Consider the following 21,288-nt stretch of genomic DNA (forward strand, 5'->3'; position numbering starts at 1 on the left):
ACGCTGGCAGTTCAGAAGTCCTGACAGCCGCCTGAGGCAGAGGATGGCCCCTCCAGCTCCCAACCTCTAAGTACCTTATTTTGAAAAAAAATAACGTTTACTGCTTGGTCTACTACTGCAGTAAAGCCGAACTGTCATAGTTGCAACGACAACTTATGCGTATATTCAGTTTTATTACTACTAATGTAATACAGTCCAACCAGTATATATCAAACTCAGGTAAATCGACATATACGCTATGGAATTATTTTCGAACAGGACAAGGCTTCAACATCAACACATATGAACATTTACAGCTCCATCGAACTAAAATAGCCCAAACACTTCATATATTGAACATTGGGCAGTGTATGAAGTGTCCCAAGCTAGCTTTCCATCACGAGACCATGACTTTTTCTCGCAGAAAGGGGCTTTCTGCCATGCCTTTGAGAGGGCTGGGCAGCGTGGAGCGAATAGAAACCACCGCTTGCTATCGCGTGCTTTCTCTCAGGATTCCTCGTCGTTGCACACGGCCGTCAGCCTGTAGCACGCAGTCACCGATCGCGTCGCGAAAAAACCATGTGATCGAAGACTATTTTCCGTTCTGATATATTGATACATGCCCGTGGTGCATGCATTTAGAAAATGATCAACAGTGTATTATTATGCGCGCTGGTTAAATTGCTAGTGCATTTTACCAGGTATAAGCATTCCCTCAACAGGACACCGCGACTACAAACCGTGCAAGAAAAGTTACAAAAAATTATCTCCGCCTGCTACTGTGAAGCCTAAACCAGTGGCGTGAGGTTGCATTGCGCGCCGAAGACACGGCAACTTCTTTCAACAGATTTACATCGAATTATGAGATATAGAAATCATTCTTCTTTTGTTTTGGCGAGTTCGATATATGCGGGTTTGACTGTACTTCAAATACAGCTTCGACTACATTTTCTCGTAGTAATCCAACATATCCGCGGTTGCAGAGGGCTGCTCCTTTCCTACCCTACGAAACAACGGCAGCAAAACAACCTCTGTTCCGTGATTTCTCTCAAAGCTTCAAACATTTCTTATGTTCGCAGCATCACACCGGCGGTCACTCCTTACTGATGGGGGGTACAATTTCTGCCGGAGCTTGGAAAATGTAGAGGTTTGATGTATAGCCCACAATTTCACACAAAGGAAAAATATCTCCCTACATCTATATAATGTGTCCTCACCACGCAATTGCCTCTTCGTAGCGATACATCCGCTACGAATGTTCTCAGCTGGCAGAGTCCGTCGAAAGATCTTATAAGCTCTGAATATAATTGCTCAATGGCAATGTCACACCTTCAAGTGACGTTTTTGCACCTTGACAACATCGCTTGATACCTAGCTTTCGTACCAGACGAACTGTAAGTGGAGGTTCAAAAGCACGCGTGGATATCTGGGAAAGCTTGTCATCGCAAATGCATGTAGATTGCCCTGTATACGAGATCACTAAGTGGCGCCGAAGGAAGAAATAAGCTGAATCATCTTTGTCTGAGACACTTTGGCGTTCACTGCCATGTTACCGAGTAGCTATTCAGCTTCTTAAAATGTAAGCTCCTGTAACGCGATCGTTACAACATCCATTGCCTGCCGGAACTGAACCAAGCAAATCAATGGTAGTTTTGGTAATCAGTCACCTACCGAGAGAGCCACGCTAATGTTTGATACTGCGCAGAAAAAAATATCCTATAATGGTGCCATGTCGAATGAGCACTCAAGTTAGCAGTTATCCAAGCATTGTTCGTCGAAAGTGTAGGATATCACTAAACACCATCCAGTCTCAATCGCGTAACGAGTGGGTGATTAAAGCCGGCAACATATTACAAAGGGCTCGGCCATAACGACCAGCCTAGACTACGCACAGCATAAATAAAGTGCGCAGCAACGTAGATGCCCCGCATCACCTTGCAGACGAGTCGTGGGTACTTCAAAAAAATAATGTTTAGGTATGGCATAGTAGATTCTATGCAACAGCACCTGCACTTGCAGGAGGAAAAGCCGCCTTGTGCACTTTGAGGAGGCAGCCTAAAAGCGAGTTCACAGGTGGCTCGAAAAAGCCCTCTATTCCATCTTACGCTGCTGCCGTTCCGCGCAACTCTGGTACTTTTTCCTTTTTCTAATGTTGCGTAGAATGCGAAATTGCGCAACTTGCGACAAGTGACGGAGCGCAATGGAAAAGCACAGCAATTTGGGCTGTTGGTATAGTGGTATGGTGCAACATTTGAGAACACTTATTGGAACATTTAAGAAACACGTGGTTCTCATTGCAAATCTCATTATTCACGATGCACCTGCAAAGCTTGAAATCTGCCACGATTAACTAGTCTGAGAATTTGTAGCAGCTGACGTCTTGAGCAGCAACGGCCGAAAAAAAAAACAGCGAAACATATGACGGCCCAAGACACTTCAGCCACATGAACTCTTACTGAAGATGACGTTGAGCTTACTTGCCTAAATGGTAGTTGTAGTACTTGTGATGGCTACCACCATGTTTTCCGACTAGATTACCCCACGAAAAGATATAAACCATTATTCCACTGTCACTTCTACATTCACTTACCTCGCAATAACTGGCATAAACGTTCCGGCTGGGGAAATCTCCAGACCACAGACTCCTGTAACCAAAAATTATCTTGACTACACCTGCTAGCAGTCCATTTTCTTATCAGATGGAAACTACAATAAGTAATCACCATTTTACCGCAAGGACGAAGCAATTAATGCAATAGTGACATATTGAGATGTTATCCGATGTAGGGCTAGGAGCTAATTCTTTTAGATCTGATCTGGCGTAACTAGACAAAGCGCTGGTTTAAAAGAATATGACCGGTGCCAGTAACGAAGCTGTTTATGTACTGTCAGTCCTCTAAACGCGTTGAGAGCCCAGCAAGTTTACGAGCCGTCCCTGATGTCTGTCGATATGTAAACTACATAAACATGTGAGCAAAATGCACAGTTGCTCCTCGAGTGATGCAGCTCCCACCCTCCCACGCCGACGCTACTGCGCGCGACGAGAGAAAGTCGGGTCATTTGCTCTCTGCTGGAGGAGCAATCGAGTGCAGTCCTCGCAGACGGGGCGATGCTATCGCATACACCCTTCGTGTGAAAAAGATGGCCGGCTCGTTTCGTCTCTTCTTCAGCCGCGTGCGCTCGCAGCTCGCGCGTAGTGCACACGATGCGCAAGGCGATGTTATAGATTTGGACTTTATACGGAACATGACGGCATCGGCGATAGATTCACTTATACAGAATGCCAACAATAATCTCGTCTTTCAAAAGAAAGGAGTTTTAATTTTAGAGATTGCCGCATATTTTGTTTAGACTGGACCTTTCGTGGTGGCGGCTCAGCAGTATGTGAGCCGCCACCACGAACCCATGTGAGTGGCAAGAGCTTGCGGGTTTGGGCTGCCAAGCGTTGTTTGTCATATATAAACATAAGAACAGCCGCCCCACTTTTCTTTGTAACCAGTCTCTTTCCGCGATTGACATGCCTTTCTGTTGCCCTAGCCTCTATCTCTCTACATGGTATAATTTAGCTCGGGTACAAGTAATGAACATTTTACATATTGTTTGAAACTGTATGCTTGTCGAATGTAGTAAGCAGACACTCGATGACTCATGCAAAGTTTAGTAGATTTGAGAAGCTCTTAAGTGTGGCTTTGACGAACTGGATTGATGAAAATGAACATCTAGATGCCATGAATATACCATAATATAAAGGCTCGTTTAGTCAATCTAAGTTTGCCGTAAAGGGAAATAAAGAATATTGTAACGAGCAAATACAGCGCCTGCTGCTAAAATAACTATTTATTTAGGGCGAACCTGTGCCCGTCAACTCAAGACACACAACTTTTTGCAGAGATGTCCGCCGCTACCTAGTCCGAACCTCGTCTACTTCTTCTTCACACATGTAGTCGCGTGCCGCTCATTCCATCAGCCGCCAGTCTTCTTCAGCCCGTGGTGTCGTGGCACGCGCAATCCGGCGTTGTATCGCGCGCTTTGCGCGCCAGTTCTGTGGCGGAGTTTATAAAAGGAGGAAGCGCCGTGCTTCTTCAAAGGGTGTCGAATAACTTGTGGCAATAATCCCCCTCCTGAAACGCAACGTCCTGATGCCTGCAGACTGCCAACAGCCTTGCTAGTATACATTTGATCTGGTGTTTGAGCACACGTACCAGTTTCGCTCAGTACCTTTCGTAGTACGGTTTCATTCGTGCTACATGTACGACTTCTTGGTGATTCCTTCTGGGTGATTCCTTCTGGGTAGAATGATGCGGTGCCTTGCCAACTGTCGTGCCTCTTCTGCCCTTTCTATGTATTCGCTGATGTCAGGGTCATCCTCATTCGAACTGTTGACATGTAACATCGCGTCTAAGGTCGTTGTTACCGTCCGACCGTAGACAAGTTGAAATGGTGTGAAGTGTGTCGTCTCTTGTAGCACGGTATTGTATGCAAATGTAGCATACGGCAAAATACTGTCCCATGTCCGATGTTCGATGTCCACATACATGGCAATCATGTCAGCGAGCGTTCTATTGAGTCTTTCAGTTAAGCCGTTTGTTTGCGGATGGTATGCCGTAGTTCTTCTGTGGTCGGTATGCGTTAGTTTCATTACAGACTGCATCAAGCGGGCAGTAAACGCTGTTCCTTTGTCAGTTACGACAACCTTAGGTGCGCCATGTCGTAGTACTATCTGAGTGACGAAAAACTGCGCTACCTCATTCGCGGTTCCTTTTGCGAGAGTCGACGTCTCAGCATATCGGGTCATGTAGTCTGTTGCTACAATGATCCATCGCTTTCCCGAATTTATTCAAACCTGCTCAAATGGCCCTTTCGGTGGCTCTATCGGTTTCAACAGACCAGCCGGTTTCAGTGGTGGTATTTTGCGTCTTTGGCAATCTCGGCATGACTTGACATAACGCTGTACAGAATCTATTAATTTCGGCCAATAATATCTTTGGCGGATTCTTGCCAAAGTCCGACTTATACCCAAATGGCCAGCCGATGGGTCATCATGAGACGCTTCTAAGATTTCTGCTCGCAGTAATTATGGTACAAGAAGCAGAAACGTCTCACCGCTGTGTTCGAAGTTTCTCTTGTAGAGGACGCTATCCCGGAGAACATAGGAACACAATCCACGGACGAAAACTCGCGGTTCCTGAATTTGCTGACCCTCCAAGTAATGGATAAGCTGGAGTAGTTCCGGGTCCTTTCGCTGATGACGAGCCATCTCGGACACGTTCAGAGCTCCAAGAAATGGGAAATCTTGTTCTTGATCGGAGGATGAAGACTCTACTGGTACACGTGACAGGCAATCCGCGTCGTTGTGCTTGTGACCAGACTTGTAGACGACGGTGATGTCATATTCCTGCAGACGCAGGCTCCATCTAGCAAGTCTTCCTGAAGGGTCCTTGATTATTCGCCAGCCAACACAATGAATAATGATCGCTGATCGCTCGAAATGGTCTGCCGTATAGGTATGGGCGGAACTTACTGATGGCCCATATAACTGCGAGACATTCTTTCTCTGTCGGTGAGTAATTGGACTCAGCATTCGATATAGTGTGGCTTGCGTAAGCAATAACTTTTTCTTCTCCATTCTGCCACTGTATTAGGATGGCGCCGAGACCAACGTTGCTCGCGTCGGTATGAATGTCTGTTTCGGCGTCTTCATCAAAATGAGCAAGTATAGGAGGTGAATGCAAACGTCGCCGCAACTCTGCGAAAGCATCTTCTTGTTCTTCTTGCTAAACGAATGGTACACTCTCTTTTGTAAGGCGCGTCAATGGTTCAGCGATTTTGGCAAAGTTTTCAACAAAGCGTCTGTAGTAGGCAGAGTCCCAGGAATCGTCTCATGGCCTTTTTGTCTCGTGGCTTCGGAAAGTTTTCGACTGCAGTAATCTTGTCAGGATCTGGACGGACACTTTCAGCACTCACAATGTGCCCGAGGAACCGAAGCTCACGAAATCCGAAGTGGCATATTTCCGGTTTGATAGTCAGTGCTGCCGCTCGAATGGCATCCAGTACTGTTCTCACTCGGTGCACGTGCTGCTCGAAGGCAGAAGAAAAAACTACTACATCATCGAGATAGACGAGGCACGATTGCCATTTTAGCCCGGAGAGGACAGTGGCCCGAGGCACGATTGCCATTTTAGCCCTCCCTTGGCTACGCCCCTGAAAAGGGAGTACTTTGAACTCATAGAGTCCGTCGCGTGTCACAAATGCCGTCTTATCGCGATCTCGTTCGTCCACTTCGATTTGCCAGTATCCGCTCTTTAAATCCAATGATTATCAACTGGCCAGGCGTAGCTTTCCACTCCCGCACCCGCAACTCTCGAGCACCCAGTCAGTCACATTAAGAATGCTGCAAACGGGTACTTACCCGTCGCCTTTAGTGTACAGCAAATTTATTGACAGCATAAAGCCGCACTGCCCTCATTGCGATGAGAGACGATGCACGTTAGCCCACATGCTCTGGCAATGCACGGCGCTGCGCGATTGCGAGAATCTCAGCACAGAGGACGCCTGGAGGACGGCAATCACCAGCTCGGACCGGGAGGTCCAAATCTGGGCTGTCCAGAGGGCCTGCAATTTGGCGGAGGGGCTCGCTCTTCCTGTCCCCACGTGGGCGCGGCCCGCAGCCGACCCTCCCTCTTGAGGGGAATCGGCTCCTCAGGACAATTTATAAATAAAGTTCATTGACTGACTGACTGACGAAAAGAAGTGCGCGTTCCGTAACTTATCCAAGGTGTCGTCAATTCGTGGTAGTGGATGAACATCCCGCTTCGTTACGAGGTTCAGTTTTATGTAGTCAACACAAAACCACAGTGTGTTGTCCTTCTTTTTGACCAGTACCACCGGTGATGCCCACGGACTATTGGATGGCTGTATTACGTCGTCCTTCAACATTTCTTCTACTTGTTTGTTTATGGCTTCCCGTTCCTTTGGAGCCACTTGGTATGGACGTTCATGCACTGGTCTAACATTTTCTTCAACTACGATGCGGTGCTTTGCTACGGGAGTGCGTCCCACTTTCGAAGAAATGGAAAAACACTCCGCGAATTCTTTGATCAAATTCACAAGCTGCTCTTTCTGTGGTGATGAGAGCTCTCTGTCGATTTCTATTGATTGAAGGACGCTGTCCACTGACGCTGAAGCTGGCGGAGCTTTCTCAAGAGTGCAAACATCCGCGACTTGCACATATTCATGCAGGGATGCTATGGCTGTTCCCCTCGCCACATGCTGCACCTCATTGCCAAAGTTGGTCAATAGGACATCCGCACATCCATCCCGAATGTTCACTAGCCCTCTTGCGACGCATATTCCCTTTTCGATTAACAGTCCGATGTTTCTATCCACTAGTCCATCATAATCACTGAAAACGTCACTTCTCAAAAGAACTGTAACACTGCAACATGACGGCACGGTCACATCTTCGTCTACAATACGGAGAGGTGAGGCGACTAGTTGCTCCGTATGACACATGGCAACAGCGTTCTCCGTAGAAAAAGAAACTTTAGATTCTTGCAAGTCGATGATTGCGCTGTTTTCTTGCAAGAAGTCCATACCTCTAATGAGCTCACGGGAACACTCGGAGAGAACAATAATGCTGCCGGCGTACACGAATCCTCTTATCCCTATTCTCGCTGTGCACACTCCCACGGGGCTGACTAAGTGCCCTCCGGCCGTACGTATCTGAGGTCCGGTCCATTGAGTCAGCACCTTTTTCAACTTCTTTGCAAGGACGCTACTGACCACGGAGTAGTCCGCCCCAGTGTCCATTAGCGCACTAGCCTCAAGGTCGTCGATGGTGACTGGCAGTTCGGATGTAACGTCACCATTACTCCACTTGTCCGTCGTTGCGTAACTGCCGTCGTCCGGATGTCGTTCACCTTGCCCGCGGGCAAGGTGAACGACGTCTCGGGAGCATTGACGATGGACGAGGACTCGGCGACCGATAGCGCATTGGTGCTGTTGACCGCGACTCCCGTTGCTGGGTGTCCTGAAGCGTATGGCGCGAAGACAAAACTCTTCGATTTCGTACGGGCGCTCACCGTTCCGAGGGCAGGATGCATTGACTAGGAAACCACGCAGTCCCACTCGACGATATTGACAAGCCCGGTAAAGGTGACCTGGCTCTCCACAGTGGTAGCAGAGAGGCCGCCGGTCTGCAGTGCGCCATACGTCGCTCTTACATGGTCTTACTTCCGGCATGGGTGGTGGTGTACTCGGAGGAAACGTCGGGGGCATAACGGCTGCCGGTGCTGTCCGGATGGTGCATCCGAGGTCCTGTCGTACAACTTGTGCGTACGATAACTGAGGCTGAGGTTCTGGTTGTACACGGTGCAGTGCCTGAGGCTGCGGTTGAGGGATTGCTTGACGCACGTCTTCACGTACAACGTCCGCAAGCGAAGGCATCGATGGAGTACCTTGAGCCAGTTGCATTTTCTGTAGCTTTTCTCTCACGACAGCGCTCACCACTTCCCGCAAGAGGTCGATGTTGCTCGTGAGGGTTGTTGACACCGTGCTAACTGATGAGACGCCTACGTCCCTGTTGTACTGGCGCGCGCGCTGCTGCAGTGTCTTCTCTATCATCGTTGCCTCTGATCTAAACTCAGCCACAGAGAGGGGCGGATTACGCACTAGGGCTGCGAAAAGCTCCTCCTTCACTCCACGCATCAGGTGCCGCAACTTCTTCTCCTCAGCCATGTTTGGGTCGGCTCGGCGGAAGAGTCGGGACATGCCTTCAATGTACATGGCCACGCTCTCGTTTTAGGGGCGAAGCTCCTTAAGGCGGCACCCGTTCGTCCCTCGTAGTCGTAGTCGTAGTAGTCGTAGTGCGTAACCAGTCTTAAGCTTTGACCTCCAAGGTGGTGCCGGTGGGAGATTTTTCTTGTGCGTTGTTGAACAATAAAAAATTCGCAGCGTGCGTGTTAACTAAAAGCCGAATTCTTCTGTCTCTCATTCCCCATTAGCAGCCATTGGCATGTTCCAGTAGGAAACGTTAGTAGAAGTAGAAGTGTAAGTGTTAGCTAAAAGCCGACTTCTTCTGTCTCTCATTCCCATTAGGAGCCATTGTTTACCTCGAAGGTAGTACCTGGTGAGATTTCTCCTGTGCGTGATTAAACAATAAAAATTTTGTTCAAAACGCCGTTGATTGATGAAATAAACCAACGAAAGACGCCAGATGTTTTCTAAAAGCAAAACGAAAGAACGCCAGATGTTTCTAAAGCAAAACGAAAAGACGCCAGCTGCTTAACGAAAGACGCCAGATGTTTTCTAAAGCAATGGTTTTCTAAACAATGAAAATTCACAGCGTACATGTATAATTAAAGTGAGCTGCAAGTCGTCATAACTCATCGAACCTTTAGTATAAACGCGCCCGATCTCACGTCGGTGATGATGTACTGGGCAGAAGTCATGGAAGATTCACGGTTTACCGATGAACCTCCGCAGCTTCGCCCACACATCATCATTCACTCCGTGGATATGCTGTGATTTTTTTCGTTGGTTTCTCATCTGAAGAGCGGCCTCTGCCTTCTCTCTGCGGTCCGTGTTTGGGTATTGTCCCAGCACCTCCACCAGTTTGTAACGAACAAATACAGCGCCTGCTGCTAAAATAACTATTTATTTAGGGCGAACCTGTGCCCGTCAACTCAAGACACACAACTTTTTGCAGAGATGTCCGCCGCTAGCTAGTCCGAACCTCGTCTACTTCTTCTTCACACATGTAGTCGCGTGCCGCTCATTCCATCAGCCGCCAGTCTTCTTCAGCCCATGGTGTCGTGGCACGCGCAATCCGGCATTGTATTGCGCGCTTTGCGCGCCAGTTCTGTGGCGGAGTTTATAAAAGGAGGAAGCGGCGTGCTTCTTCAAAGGGTGTCAAATAACTTGTGGCAATATTCTTTTAATCATTATTGGAACTCGGGTAGCTCACGCGATTATTGGCTAAGAAAAGCTGCGCGGCGAAAACTACTCTACAAACAATGCCCTGGAATTCGGAGTGATTATAATATGCGGCTGTCACCACTGCAAAGGGCAGTTATGGTAGTCAATGTTCTGATTTCATTTCAAAATCTGGCAAGAGGAAACTGCATTTTAATTTCCTGAGAACAACAAGAACATTCCCTTACTCTACACGTCGAATCAGAGGTTTCAATGCCAGGATAACTATCCAGTTTTCTCGAAAAATTGTTAAGGGCTTGAAAGTCGCTTGATGACTGTCTTCCCATTAAAGAGGTCACAGTTTCAGAACTAGCACAAGTCGTAAGAATGTCGCCCAATTCTGCGCCGGGTCCCAATGGCATAACACATCGGCAATAAAAACTATACATAAGGTTCCGGGCCATGACCTACTTGGTTAGTGACATCTTTTAGCCGCGAAAGAGCACATACACAAAGCAAAGAAACACACAACGACAGGACGGGCGGCACTTCCAACTGAATTAGACTCAGCGCAAACCCAAAAATAAATATACAACATACACACATGCGCAGTCTCAACACAACCTTAGGCTATCCAGCTATCAAACAATCTCTTTTCTGATCCATACAACGTCACCCACGTATCACTGATACACCTTTCTGCTTTCTTTCTTATGTAATAGGCTTCCATCAACTCACGCGCATTTTGATTCTTGCTTCTGCCTATAATCTTGATCTCTTTAAAGCGTGGTTGACACTTGCAGGTTTTGCAATGCATAGGCAAATGCGCCACGCCGTCCTTCATTAAATTCAGTTCATGCTCCCTGGCTCGTTCTGGCAGCGCCCGAAGCGTCTCCGAAGCGCTTTTACGGAAAGCTAAGAGTGAAGCTACCAGAGCTGCCATGGGGGAACAAGGAACCGAAACCGTACGACCTGCTGTGATTCCTTATGCTCATAAGGTCTCCCATAACCTGAAAACGGTAGCAGGCCGGTATGGGGTGCCCGTTGCCTTTTCCGCGCCCGCTAAACCGGCTCAGTTGTGTCCGAGAACTGCTCGGGAGGAGGCGAGCCGAAAGGGATGCGGCAAGAAACATGGCGCGACGTACGGAAAATGTGCCAAAGGCATGGTGTATGAAATTCCCCTTTCTTGTGGAAACTCCTACATCGGACAGACCGGGCGCTGTATTAATGAACGAGCCAGGGAGCATGAACTGAATTTATTGAAGGACGGCCTGGCGCATTTGCCTATGCATTGCAATACCTGCAAGTGTCAACCACATTTTAAAGAGATCAAGATTATAGACAGAAGCAAGAACGAAACTGCGCGTGAGTTGATGACAATTACATAAGAAAGAAAGCAGAAAGGTGTATCAGTGTTACGTCGGTGACGTTGTATGGATCCGAAAAGAGATTGTTTGATAGCTGGATAGCCTAAGGTTGTGTTGAGACTGGGCATGTGTGTATGTTGTATATTTATTTCTGGGTTTGCGCTCAGTCTAATTCAGTTGGAAGTGCCGCCCGTCCTGTCGTTGTGTGTTTCTTTGCTTTGTGTATGTTATCTTTCGAGGCTAAAAGATGTCACTAAGCAAGTACCAACTAGGCCAACAAACAGTCTTGTTAAGACCTACTTGTCATCGTTAACCCCTCTATTAGAAATTAATCGATTCCACCTTCGGGGAGAATTGCGAAAATAACTGATTTATGAAAAAGCCAAGCGCTCGATATACATTAGATAACTTCAGGTCCACGTAGCTCTGATTTAATCTGGTAAAACTTATCAAATATACCTTGCAGATTCAGCTAGCTAATTGGCTGACACAAAACATGACCTTGGGCACGTGCCAAATTTGATTCAGGCGTGGCTGCTCAATTTGTGTCTTTATGTTGGCTTGGAAAGCACAGTGCAACTCGCTCGGTATTAGAAACAATTCTCCGCTGTAGTAACCTTAAGTATTACAAAAGCTTATGACCGCGTGGAGCATGGTAAACTGATAAATTCACTTACGAACGTAGTAATCGACATAACATATGAACTCGTATGACTCAGCAAGCTATAATCAATTGTTCCTCAGCCCCATTAGAATACGTAAACGAATGCTACGTTTGATATTCATATCACCGCACCATCGCGTGCACTTCCTTTCAATATAACTGACTTCTGGCTCTAATACGAGTGCTGAAGTTACGTCACGCCATAAGTTAACTGTTAAACGCCAGCGTGGTCGACGTGCTTGGTAAATGTATGATATGCACAAAGCTTCTCCATTGCCAAAAACACGTCGATCCACCTTGCATGACACAAACCCGCGATTCACATAATCAAAGCAATTCCCAGAATGTGTGGGATATGCAGATTTTTTGTATGGTGCCATGCGCTAATAAAAAAAAAGCATAAGCAGCCTAGTATATAGAACGGCATTTTTGTGTTTCTTCATGAAAAACCTATGGGTAAATACTTACTGCAAGGCGATACTTAAAAATGAGAAGCGCCATAGAGCATTCATGCTCACTACTTATAGTAGTTTCCACAGGGTTGGCAGTTACTGTGCCTTTCAGATGTCAGTTTAGTTTTACCACCTGCAAAAACATTTGTGGAATGCCACGGAACTGAGTTGGCAAATCTGTATAGTATACGTTTAACGTTTGCGACACAGAAGCTATCGCAGCTATGTTTGTACGAGTGTAAATAAATGAAAGTTGAAATTCGCACAATATATGGTTATTATATTGTGCGAAATGTCAATAAAGTATTATTATTATTATTATTGTTATTATTATTATTATTATTATTATTATTAATAAGCCAATAGAATGCTTGGTCATCTATCCAGTTTTCCCAACAATGCTACGTTTGTGCAACAAGAAGTTGGCTTACGACAAAAAAAAACAGTCGCAAATTAAGCACACATTCGCTAACGTTTTGGGAAACTATCCACTCCTACGTTGCTACAAAAATGATCCACAAATGCAAGAAACCCATTTTTGTGTATTGTGGAGACCACAAGAAAGTCTCGCACAATGTGGGAATCTGCAACGGAAGCACCCTAGCAACGCTGGCAGAACGAAGGCACGACGCGCGGACCATAGCAAAATGAAGCTTGGTTTACACGAGTTATTAGCATCAGCACGAGTTTATGACAATGTCGATACTTCTCGTCTCATAAGGCACGCATAGAACGCGTACAGTTGGCCGTCGAATATCAATATGCATCATTTCAGTTAATTTTCACGTTTCATTGTTCATGCTTTCTAGAGGTAACTGAACTTTCAAACCAGTTAGTCTTTCACTGGAACAACGCTAGCTCGCTCTCCCACATGTGCGCCAGCGAGCGCTTCCGAATTTAATAAGACTCAAAGAGAGTGCGTCCTCTTGATGGAGAAAAACGATAATAAACAATGTATTGAATAGTAACGCTGCTTAGTCTACCCCGCCATAGCCACGAGCGCAATTGGAGGAGTGGGCGCTACAAAATACATCGACTGCAATGACGTACAAATGATCAGTCAAAGAATCCATGAAATGCTGAAACCATGAAATATATTTAGCTCCCATTGTAGGCGCCATTCAAGCGACCTTGAGCTGAAAGCGAAAGCCCTTATCCGGGCATCGTAGCGAGAACGTCCGGACATACAGCCATTCTCTGGTCCCCAACGTGCTGTACAGGAACTCAGTATTTACGCTAGTTACTGCGAAACCATATCACGAAAATACTGCTTCAGAGTTCTAGCACCGAAGCTGCTAAGGCTATCGGTAACTTGGTTCCGCCTCAAAAACGTCACGTGTGGGTATGCGCCACAGGAATTGGGCAAGCCCCACTGCCGAGTCCAGCAGATAGGAGCGTTAAACTCAAGAAAGAGAAAGAAAGAAGCAGAAATAAAGAGACTAAACACAAGAAAAATAGTACAATAAAATAAAGGAAATAAATACATAAAGAGATCGAAAGACATAGAAAACAAAATATACGAAAGGGGACAGTAAAAACAGAGAGCGGCCCCGCCACGGTAGTCTAGTGGTTATGGCGCTCGACTGCTGACCCGAAGGTCGCGGGATCGAATCCCGGCCGCGTCTATATAACGCCAGAGTTTCTGTCGAAACGAACAGCACAGTTAAACACAGGAGTGCAAACCGCAACTGTGCGATAATTGGTACTCTTGTGGGTACTTATTACTGTCCTAACAATTCACGTGCTAATCAGAACCCAAATTGAGCCTAATGGGCATGATGTCATTGGCTCAACGACGAGGACAACTACATATCCCACTATATCAGCACACATTCACAAGCCTGGAGTTCTGACCAGCAAAAATTAAATGGGGCGCACGCAGCACATTGTATCCACGTATTTGGGGGGATCAAGCAAAATGTTGCAACGTGAGCCGTGGGCGTTACCGCAGACCATAGAGTTTCTTACAATAATACCTAGAGGGGAATCTGGCGCTAGTGTCTACGCGGGCTCCTTGAGACGCGCTTCAACCACCATGGGAATGATGGGAAGTACAGGCTTCGGATTTGCTTCGGATGGATTAGGTTCTTGAGATTCGCAACGCTTGTTTGCCGAGTGTAAAACAAAGGGATATGAAGTTAATTCCAATTAAAACTTGCTTCATTCTTTTGTATGTCAAACTTATTGCAAAAAGTTTGCGTGACCGTGAGATGGAACTGAAACCTGGACAAATTTAACCACCAGGGTATGCATTGCTCTGCGATTGTGTTCCAGATTTGGCATCACCAAATAATGAATTATTTTTGTACAACACTTGAAAGGAAACACGCTTGTTTTTCCCTCGAAAGTTTGCATTATCTATTTATGGAAATAACAGTACTGTATTGAGTGAGAAAAACTTAACGTATCGTCTGCTGCGATGCCAGGTGCGTCTGTTCAAGTGGTCTGCCTCCAACGCATCTCTCGTTTTGTTGTGAAGTCGAGTCAAAGGAGCGCGACGGTGCGTCTACTTAGCTTCGCCGTGGTTTTGCAACTGGTTTGAACGAGTTTTGGTAAGACGCGCTTATCAAACAAACGTGAACTCGATGCAGTTTGCTGCACTGACATGGGACGCTACATCTTTGCGCAGCGGTGAGTGCACGACACTTTGCTAAAACTGTCAAATACAACCTGTAAAGCTGCAGCGTCGCAGCAAACCAAGAGATCTAGCGGTCTTCAGCCTCTTTGAACAACAAAGGCGCTGCTTGAATGCTTTGAAACGCACCCCGATACCCACGCCTCGCGAAGAACGAAACTGAAACTGTAGAAAAAGATCTGTAGACAGTTCGCTAGCTAACGCTATCCAATCCGAAGCCTGTAGTTCCCATCATTCCCGTGGTGGTTGAACGATCGCAGCGCCAGTTTCTTCTCTAGGGTATTGTATGGAACTCTATGCCGCAGACAGTGCATGACATGAAGCGAACCATCTCGGCTGGCTGAAGGTTTGGAACAGCCGCGAATTTTTTTTATCACGATATAAGGCACGCGCGCAGCTTTGCGCGAAATATACGCGTCGGGCTCCGAGCAGGTGGCGCTGCGAAAAAAGAAACGCCACCAGTGCGCTCATCGCAGCTCTGGCGCTAACTGGGTAGTGCAAAGCGATCCGCTAGCAAACGAATTACGTAGGCCACAACAGACACCATACTTTCGTTTATGTTAAGGCATGGTCTCCTGAAAATCAAGGACCTGAAAAGCTTCAATCACCTATCCACACTTAAGAAAGCTAGACAGCTCATCAAAGCGAACCACGGGTACGATGCAAAATAAAGTACGATTATTCCAGTGCGCTGCAACTCGCAAGCACAAGCGAGCGTCGCGAGACAACGAGTTGAAGGCAAGCCCTCTGATGTGTGTTCTGTAGCACCTAAATGCGTTATATTTGCTTCTATACATAATGTCGAAACGATGGCGATGACGGCCCAGGCGACTGCATAAATGGGACCCAGAGATCAAGTTTTGTATGCCTCACAAACAAAACAGAAACACCAAATGCACGATTCACCAGATTCGTCTTGGTGTGGCCTTCACAACACTTTATGCCCACTTGATTGGCTGCAGTGACACATGTCCCGATTGTGGTAATTGTCAGTTACCTGAAACTCTTGAACACATATTTTGGGCCTGTGCAGCGAACGCATGAGGAAGTCAGAAATCTAATATCCTTCATTTCACAAATTCAAAGTAGATCTTTAACTCATGAGGTTGTGTTAGGCCCTTGACCTGACGTCAGGAGCACAATTGTGGTTATACGAGCAGTCGTAGCCTTCGTGGAAACAACTGCACTGAATGCACGTCTTTCGGTTTGCCCCAGCGTAGCGGGACTTTATACTCACCTCCATGAATTATAGTCATCATTCATTACTCTTCCCCTCCCCTGTCCCCCTTCCCAAGTGTAGAGCAGCTGGCCAGAGCAAATTATAGCTCAGGCCGACCTCTCCGCTCTTCTGTAAATAAGTTCTCTCTCTCTAGTTAGCGATGAAGGAAAGAAGTGTTAATTTGAAGGGCTCGTTTTCTTTGTTATACATAATATTAATGAGAACTAACATACAATGATGCCAAGGAAAGTATAGGGGATGTTTTTAGTAATAAATGTAAGGTAATTATGAAGAAAGAAAAGTGGACGAAAAGATGGCTTGCCGCGGGCAGGGACCGAACCTGCGACCTTCGAATAACGCGTCCGATGCTCTACCAACTGAGCTACCGCGGCGTCCATCCCCCCGTCCACTTTATGGGGTATATGGAAGAAAGAAAAGTGGACGAAAAGATGGCTTGCCGCGGGCAGGGATCTTTTGCCGCGGGAAGCCATCTTTTCGTCCACTTTTCTTTCTTCACAATTACCTTACATTTATTACTAAAAACATCCCCTATACTTTCCTTGGCATTATTGTCTAGTTAGCGATGTATGTTACGATCAGTGGCACAAAGCTCGCTTTGCCAGGGATGATTGGCCCCGAGGATTTGTGCCTTTTCAGCTGCATTCTCCGTTCAGCTCTCGCCTTCTATGCATTCGGCTGTTTCATTACGCATCCTCAAATGTTCTGCTGATGGTTGCCTTCAGTTTGTATCTACTGCTAACGGGAAAACCCGCGTGTCCGCTTTCGCTGGGTACAACCGAAGGCAAAACAAACCTCAAGGTGGTGACGATCAACATTTTGCTATTTACTTGTATGACGTACGTATTAGCACCCGCTTGTTGAAAGCAGAACACTGAGCCCTGAAAACTTACGGTCGAAATGCTGCGTGGTAAAGTCCAATTCGAACATAAGAGGTCGCGGTGTGCGTGGTGTTTACCGCGAGTGTCCTCAGTGTGTCTATAGCTGCTCGCTCCGTGTTACGCAGCGCGCAGCAGGTCAGAGACTCTCCTGAGCTTCATAGTCAAGGTTGCCACGGGTGTCTTTCCGGGCTAAGCAAAGCTATAAAAGCAGAGTAGCTATTATGGCGAATTGGTAGAACTTCATCACAAAACAGCGCGCACACGCGAAGACAAAAGAAGATGGAAACGAAGAAGGAAATGACCGACGACACGAGCGTTGTTTTTTTCTTCTTATTTCTTTAGCGGCTTCGTGAGCTTTGGCCTATAAAGCCTGGAAACATTGTTTCCTCCAAACTTTATTCGCAGGTCCAAGAATTGCAATTTGTTCTCACTATGAACCTCCGTCGTGAACTTTAACCTCTATCCACATTCTTGGAACACTTTCAGAACTAAACCAGCATTTGTGTAAAAAGTTCACATCTTTTCGTCACTAAGAAGCCATATCTACAAATTAAACCAGCCACATCTCTCAACTTCTCTCGTAGAGCTCCGTCCACAAAGGTAAGAAATGTTTCAACTAATACAAACGCGATAGCCATGAAGAAACAATTTGTTATCTTACCCAACTACCCAACTCGTGTCGTCGGTGCTTTCCATCTTCTTTCGTCTTCGTCTGTGTGCGCTGTTTTACGACGAATAGTAGCAGATCCATGTTACCGCAATTTATCTTGACGCCAGCTGTGGAGAATGCGAGTAATTCGCTTACAAAACAAGTTCAACGGCCCATATCCAGCGCTCTCGCATTTCTGTCTCGTACGACAGCTATGGAAGTCATCAAACTGAACATTGTCATTCTGTCCTTTACGCCCATGACAATTCAGAACACAGCAGTAGCGGGCACTGAGGCGTTTCTTCGTAGCTCGCGGATCTGTCACGTAAGGTTTTGTTTACGCCATCGTTCTGGCGAATGATCCAGCAAGCACTTTATGGCGGTTCGGTGGCGCGTCCGACTAGCAATGAAATTCATAGCTCTTGTTCTGGTTGTTAAAAGCGCAAAACACACGCAAGATTAAGTTAAACAGTTCTTGCGCACTCGCCAGTTGCACCTGGTTCCACAGCAATATTTGCGAGGTAGTCAGACTTTGCACAAACACGGCCGGAGAAGCGCGCGGGCCTTCCTTCTTAAGGCCTTCGCAATGCGGCTGTTTTCACCTCCCGCCGCATCGCCGTGGTGTAGCTGCGACCCTACTGCTGCTGAAGCACCTTGACCTTGAAAGTAGCGGCACTCTCCTGCGCGCGCGCGCTTTTTCCTCGCTGCAGCCGCATTAGAATCATTGCGCGCGCTTGTTTATTCGGCCCCTTGAAGCATTATATAAGAGTCTGTCCCTTAAGAAACAGTCGTGACGAAAGCAGGCTTACGGTAGAACACATTGACAGATATATTTTTTAAGACGCTTCGATAAGCACAAGCGGAAGCGCTTCAAAAAAATGAGTACCAACTAGCGGCTGAGTGGTACACCTCTCCGTCGCCGCTCGGGCTGTCCGAAACGCGGAGGAGTATTACGCGCATATAATGTAGTTGCATATATGATAGGCAAAAATTTCCTTCTTAATTGTGGTCTTGACGAGCTCAACGAATGTAGCGAAGAAGGAATGATGTATTTTAAGTAAAGTGAACTGGCGAAATGAGTGGCCCGAAGCCTTTTTGTACCAATGGCGCTCTGCAAAATTTATGTTGCGTTGGCGAAAAGCCAGCATAGACGTTCACGCACGTGCCTGCATTCCATCACGATGAAAGGACGAGGAATTGTATTCTATTACCTCTGGCACTTACCCCAATCTCTTAAAAAAGCAAAAGCTGACAGCTCACATGCAAGTTTCTATACCAATGGTACATTACAATTAACTTACAGAATTCATAATTTACAATTTATCACATGAAGCGAGATTACGAAAAGCACGTGGATCATCCTTCATGAACATCCACGCATAATACATATACCATACACGTAACTACATACTAGATACCTGATACAACTTGCCGTGTCTAAGAGGACACCGGAAATTGCCATGTCTGCTAGGACACCGGAGACAACCACGAATACTCGCTTCACGGCCAGCTTCAAAGACGCGCCGGCCGGCCTCCCCCGGCCCCTCTCTCGCTTTGTGTAGACAGCCGTCGCTTTGCTCTTCTCCCCCTGTCAGGCTCGGATTGGACTTCGCCGCGCGCGCTCGCGCTGCGCGACGAAACAGCGCCTTCTGTGCAAGCAATAAACCCGTTCTTCTTGTCACGTATGGCTGTATTCCGGTTACCCTAGACATAACAGTGGCGACGAGGCAGTGGAATTCAAGCTCACGGTGATCTTCACCGGTGCTACGTAATGACAACGCATGCATCAGGCAGAATACCGGAGTTTAATGGCTCATCCTGGACATCGTGGTTCGGACGCCTCCAGTTCTACTTCGAGGCCAACAGCATCACGGACTCCAGCAAGAAGAGGGCACACCAGCTGACGCTGTACGGTGAGCAGACGTACGACACTGTCTGAGCATTGGTTCAGCCAAGCAACCCGGCTCAATTGGCCTACGACGACATCGTTACGGCACTTCAGAAGCACTATGACCCCAGGTCATCCGAGGTCTTCAGCCAAGCCCGCTTCCAACGATACAACCAGTTAGAGGGGGAAACGGTAAGCGCCTACGTCGAGGCGCTAAAGACGCTGGCAGCCGACTACAACTTCGGGACGCTGCGCCCAATACAGGCAGCAGAAGCAGAAGCTACCGAACAGCAGTCGACAAGAACGCCACCGTCCAACGCAACGATGCTACCCTTGGACATTATGTTGCGCGATAGGTTCGTGTGTGGACTACGGGACGATCTCCTGCAACAAAGACTCTTTGCTGAGAGTGACCTACCGTTCACGAAAGCTTACGATATCGCTGTTCGAGCAGAAAGCGGTAGCCAACAGCAACGAGACATTCGAGGGACCATCGAGCCGGTTCACCATGCAGCGGCTCACAGAGGTCATCACGACCAGGCAGGTGCAGGAAAATTGTGTAAACCGCAACGCTGCTGGCGTTGCGATGAGCAACACAGCCCACAGACGTGCAAATTCCAAGCAGCTACGTGGAATTTCTGCAAGAAACGCGGTCACATTGACAAGGCATGCATCTCAAAGAAGAATGTCGCGAAGGGGCTACATCAACGACACAAAAGCGGGAATACCACTAGATCGATAACGCAAGTTGAAACGCAGCACAGCCTACCCGTACCAACATCGCTCTACGACGTGCACAACGTCAACCTCGGTACGCGACCAAAGATAATGGTCACCCTTGCTGTGAACCGCCAGCCCATAGAATTTGAGGTTGGCTCGGGAGCAACAGCTGGCTACGCAACGCTCCAACCTTTTTCAATGACGGCTCACACCTGAGAACACGGTCAGGACAAGACCTGCCAATTCTGGGCAGCGCCAACGTAGAAGTAGCATACAACGGCATGTTGCGCCCACACAGCACACAGACTGGGCTACACCTCTGGTTGCAGTGAGGAAGAAGAACGGAAGCCTACGCTTCTGTGGGGACTACCGGTTCACCGTGACCTTGGCGACAAAATCGTCTTCATACCCTCTGCCAACAGCGCAGGAGGTGTTCAGCAGGCTACGGGGCGGGAAAATATTCAGCACCCTGGACCTCACGCAGGCATATCAACAGCTGAAGGTGAGGGACAAAGCTTAATACAACAAGAGGACTGTACAGGGTAAAGCGACTTCCATTCGGGATAGCGGCAGCCCCAGCCATATTTCAAAGGTATATGGAATCGCAGCTTCAAAGAATTTCTGGTGTGTGCGTCTACTTAGACGACGTAATCATAACTGGCGCAAGCAGTGAGGACCATGCTACATGCCTACAACTCGTACTGAAACGGCTCGCAAGTGCAAACCTTCGCTTGGGCATCGATAAGTGCTGCTGCGGTAACTAAAGTGAAGTTTTAAGTCATCTGATCGATGCTGAGGGCAATCGCCCCACCAGCGATAAGGTGCGTGTGCCATCATGGAGGCACGCGCTCCAACCAGAAAGCAAGAGCTCCAATCATTCCTGGGTCTCCGAATGTTCTATGAC

General features: G+C 47.3%; 1 protein-coding gene across 9 annotated transcripts in view; it reads right to left on the reverse strand.

The window, feature by feature from the left end:
* The window catches only part of LOC119397282 (uncharacterized), a 60,805-nt gene that overhangs the window by 16,784 nt on the left and 22,733 nt on the right, over positions 1 to 21,288 (reverse strand). For 4 of the 9 annotated variants that reach the window (XR_007416513.1, XR_007416510.1, XM_049416774.1 and 1 more), the window contains exon 2: positions 2,570 to 2,624. Coding sequence is in view for 5 of the 9 variants with exons in the window: in XM_049416774.1 (XP_049272731.1) it covers positions 2,570 to 2,624 (55 nt within the window). In the remaining 4 variants the exon portion in view is untranslated. Of the gene's footprint in view, positions 1 to 2,569; positions 2,625 to 12,390; positions 12,508 to 17,788; positions 18,064 to 21,288 lie in introns of those variants that run through there. The other 5 variants (XR_007416512.1, XM_049416775.1, XM_049416776.1 and 2 more) reach the window with 4 other exon arrangements.

This window comes from Rhipicephalus sanguineus, chromosome 6, assembly GCF_013339695.2.
Source record: "Rhipicephalus sanguineus isolate Rsan-2018 chromosome 6, BIME_Rsan_1.4, whole genome shotgun sequence".
Lineage (NCBI taxonomy): Eukaryota > Metazoa > Arthropoda > Arachnida > Ixodida > Ixodidae > Rhipicephalus > Rhipicephalus sanguineus.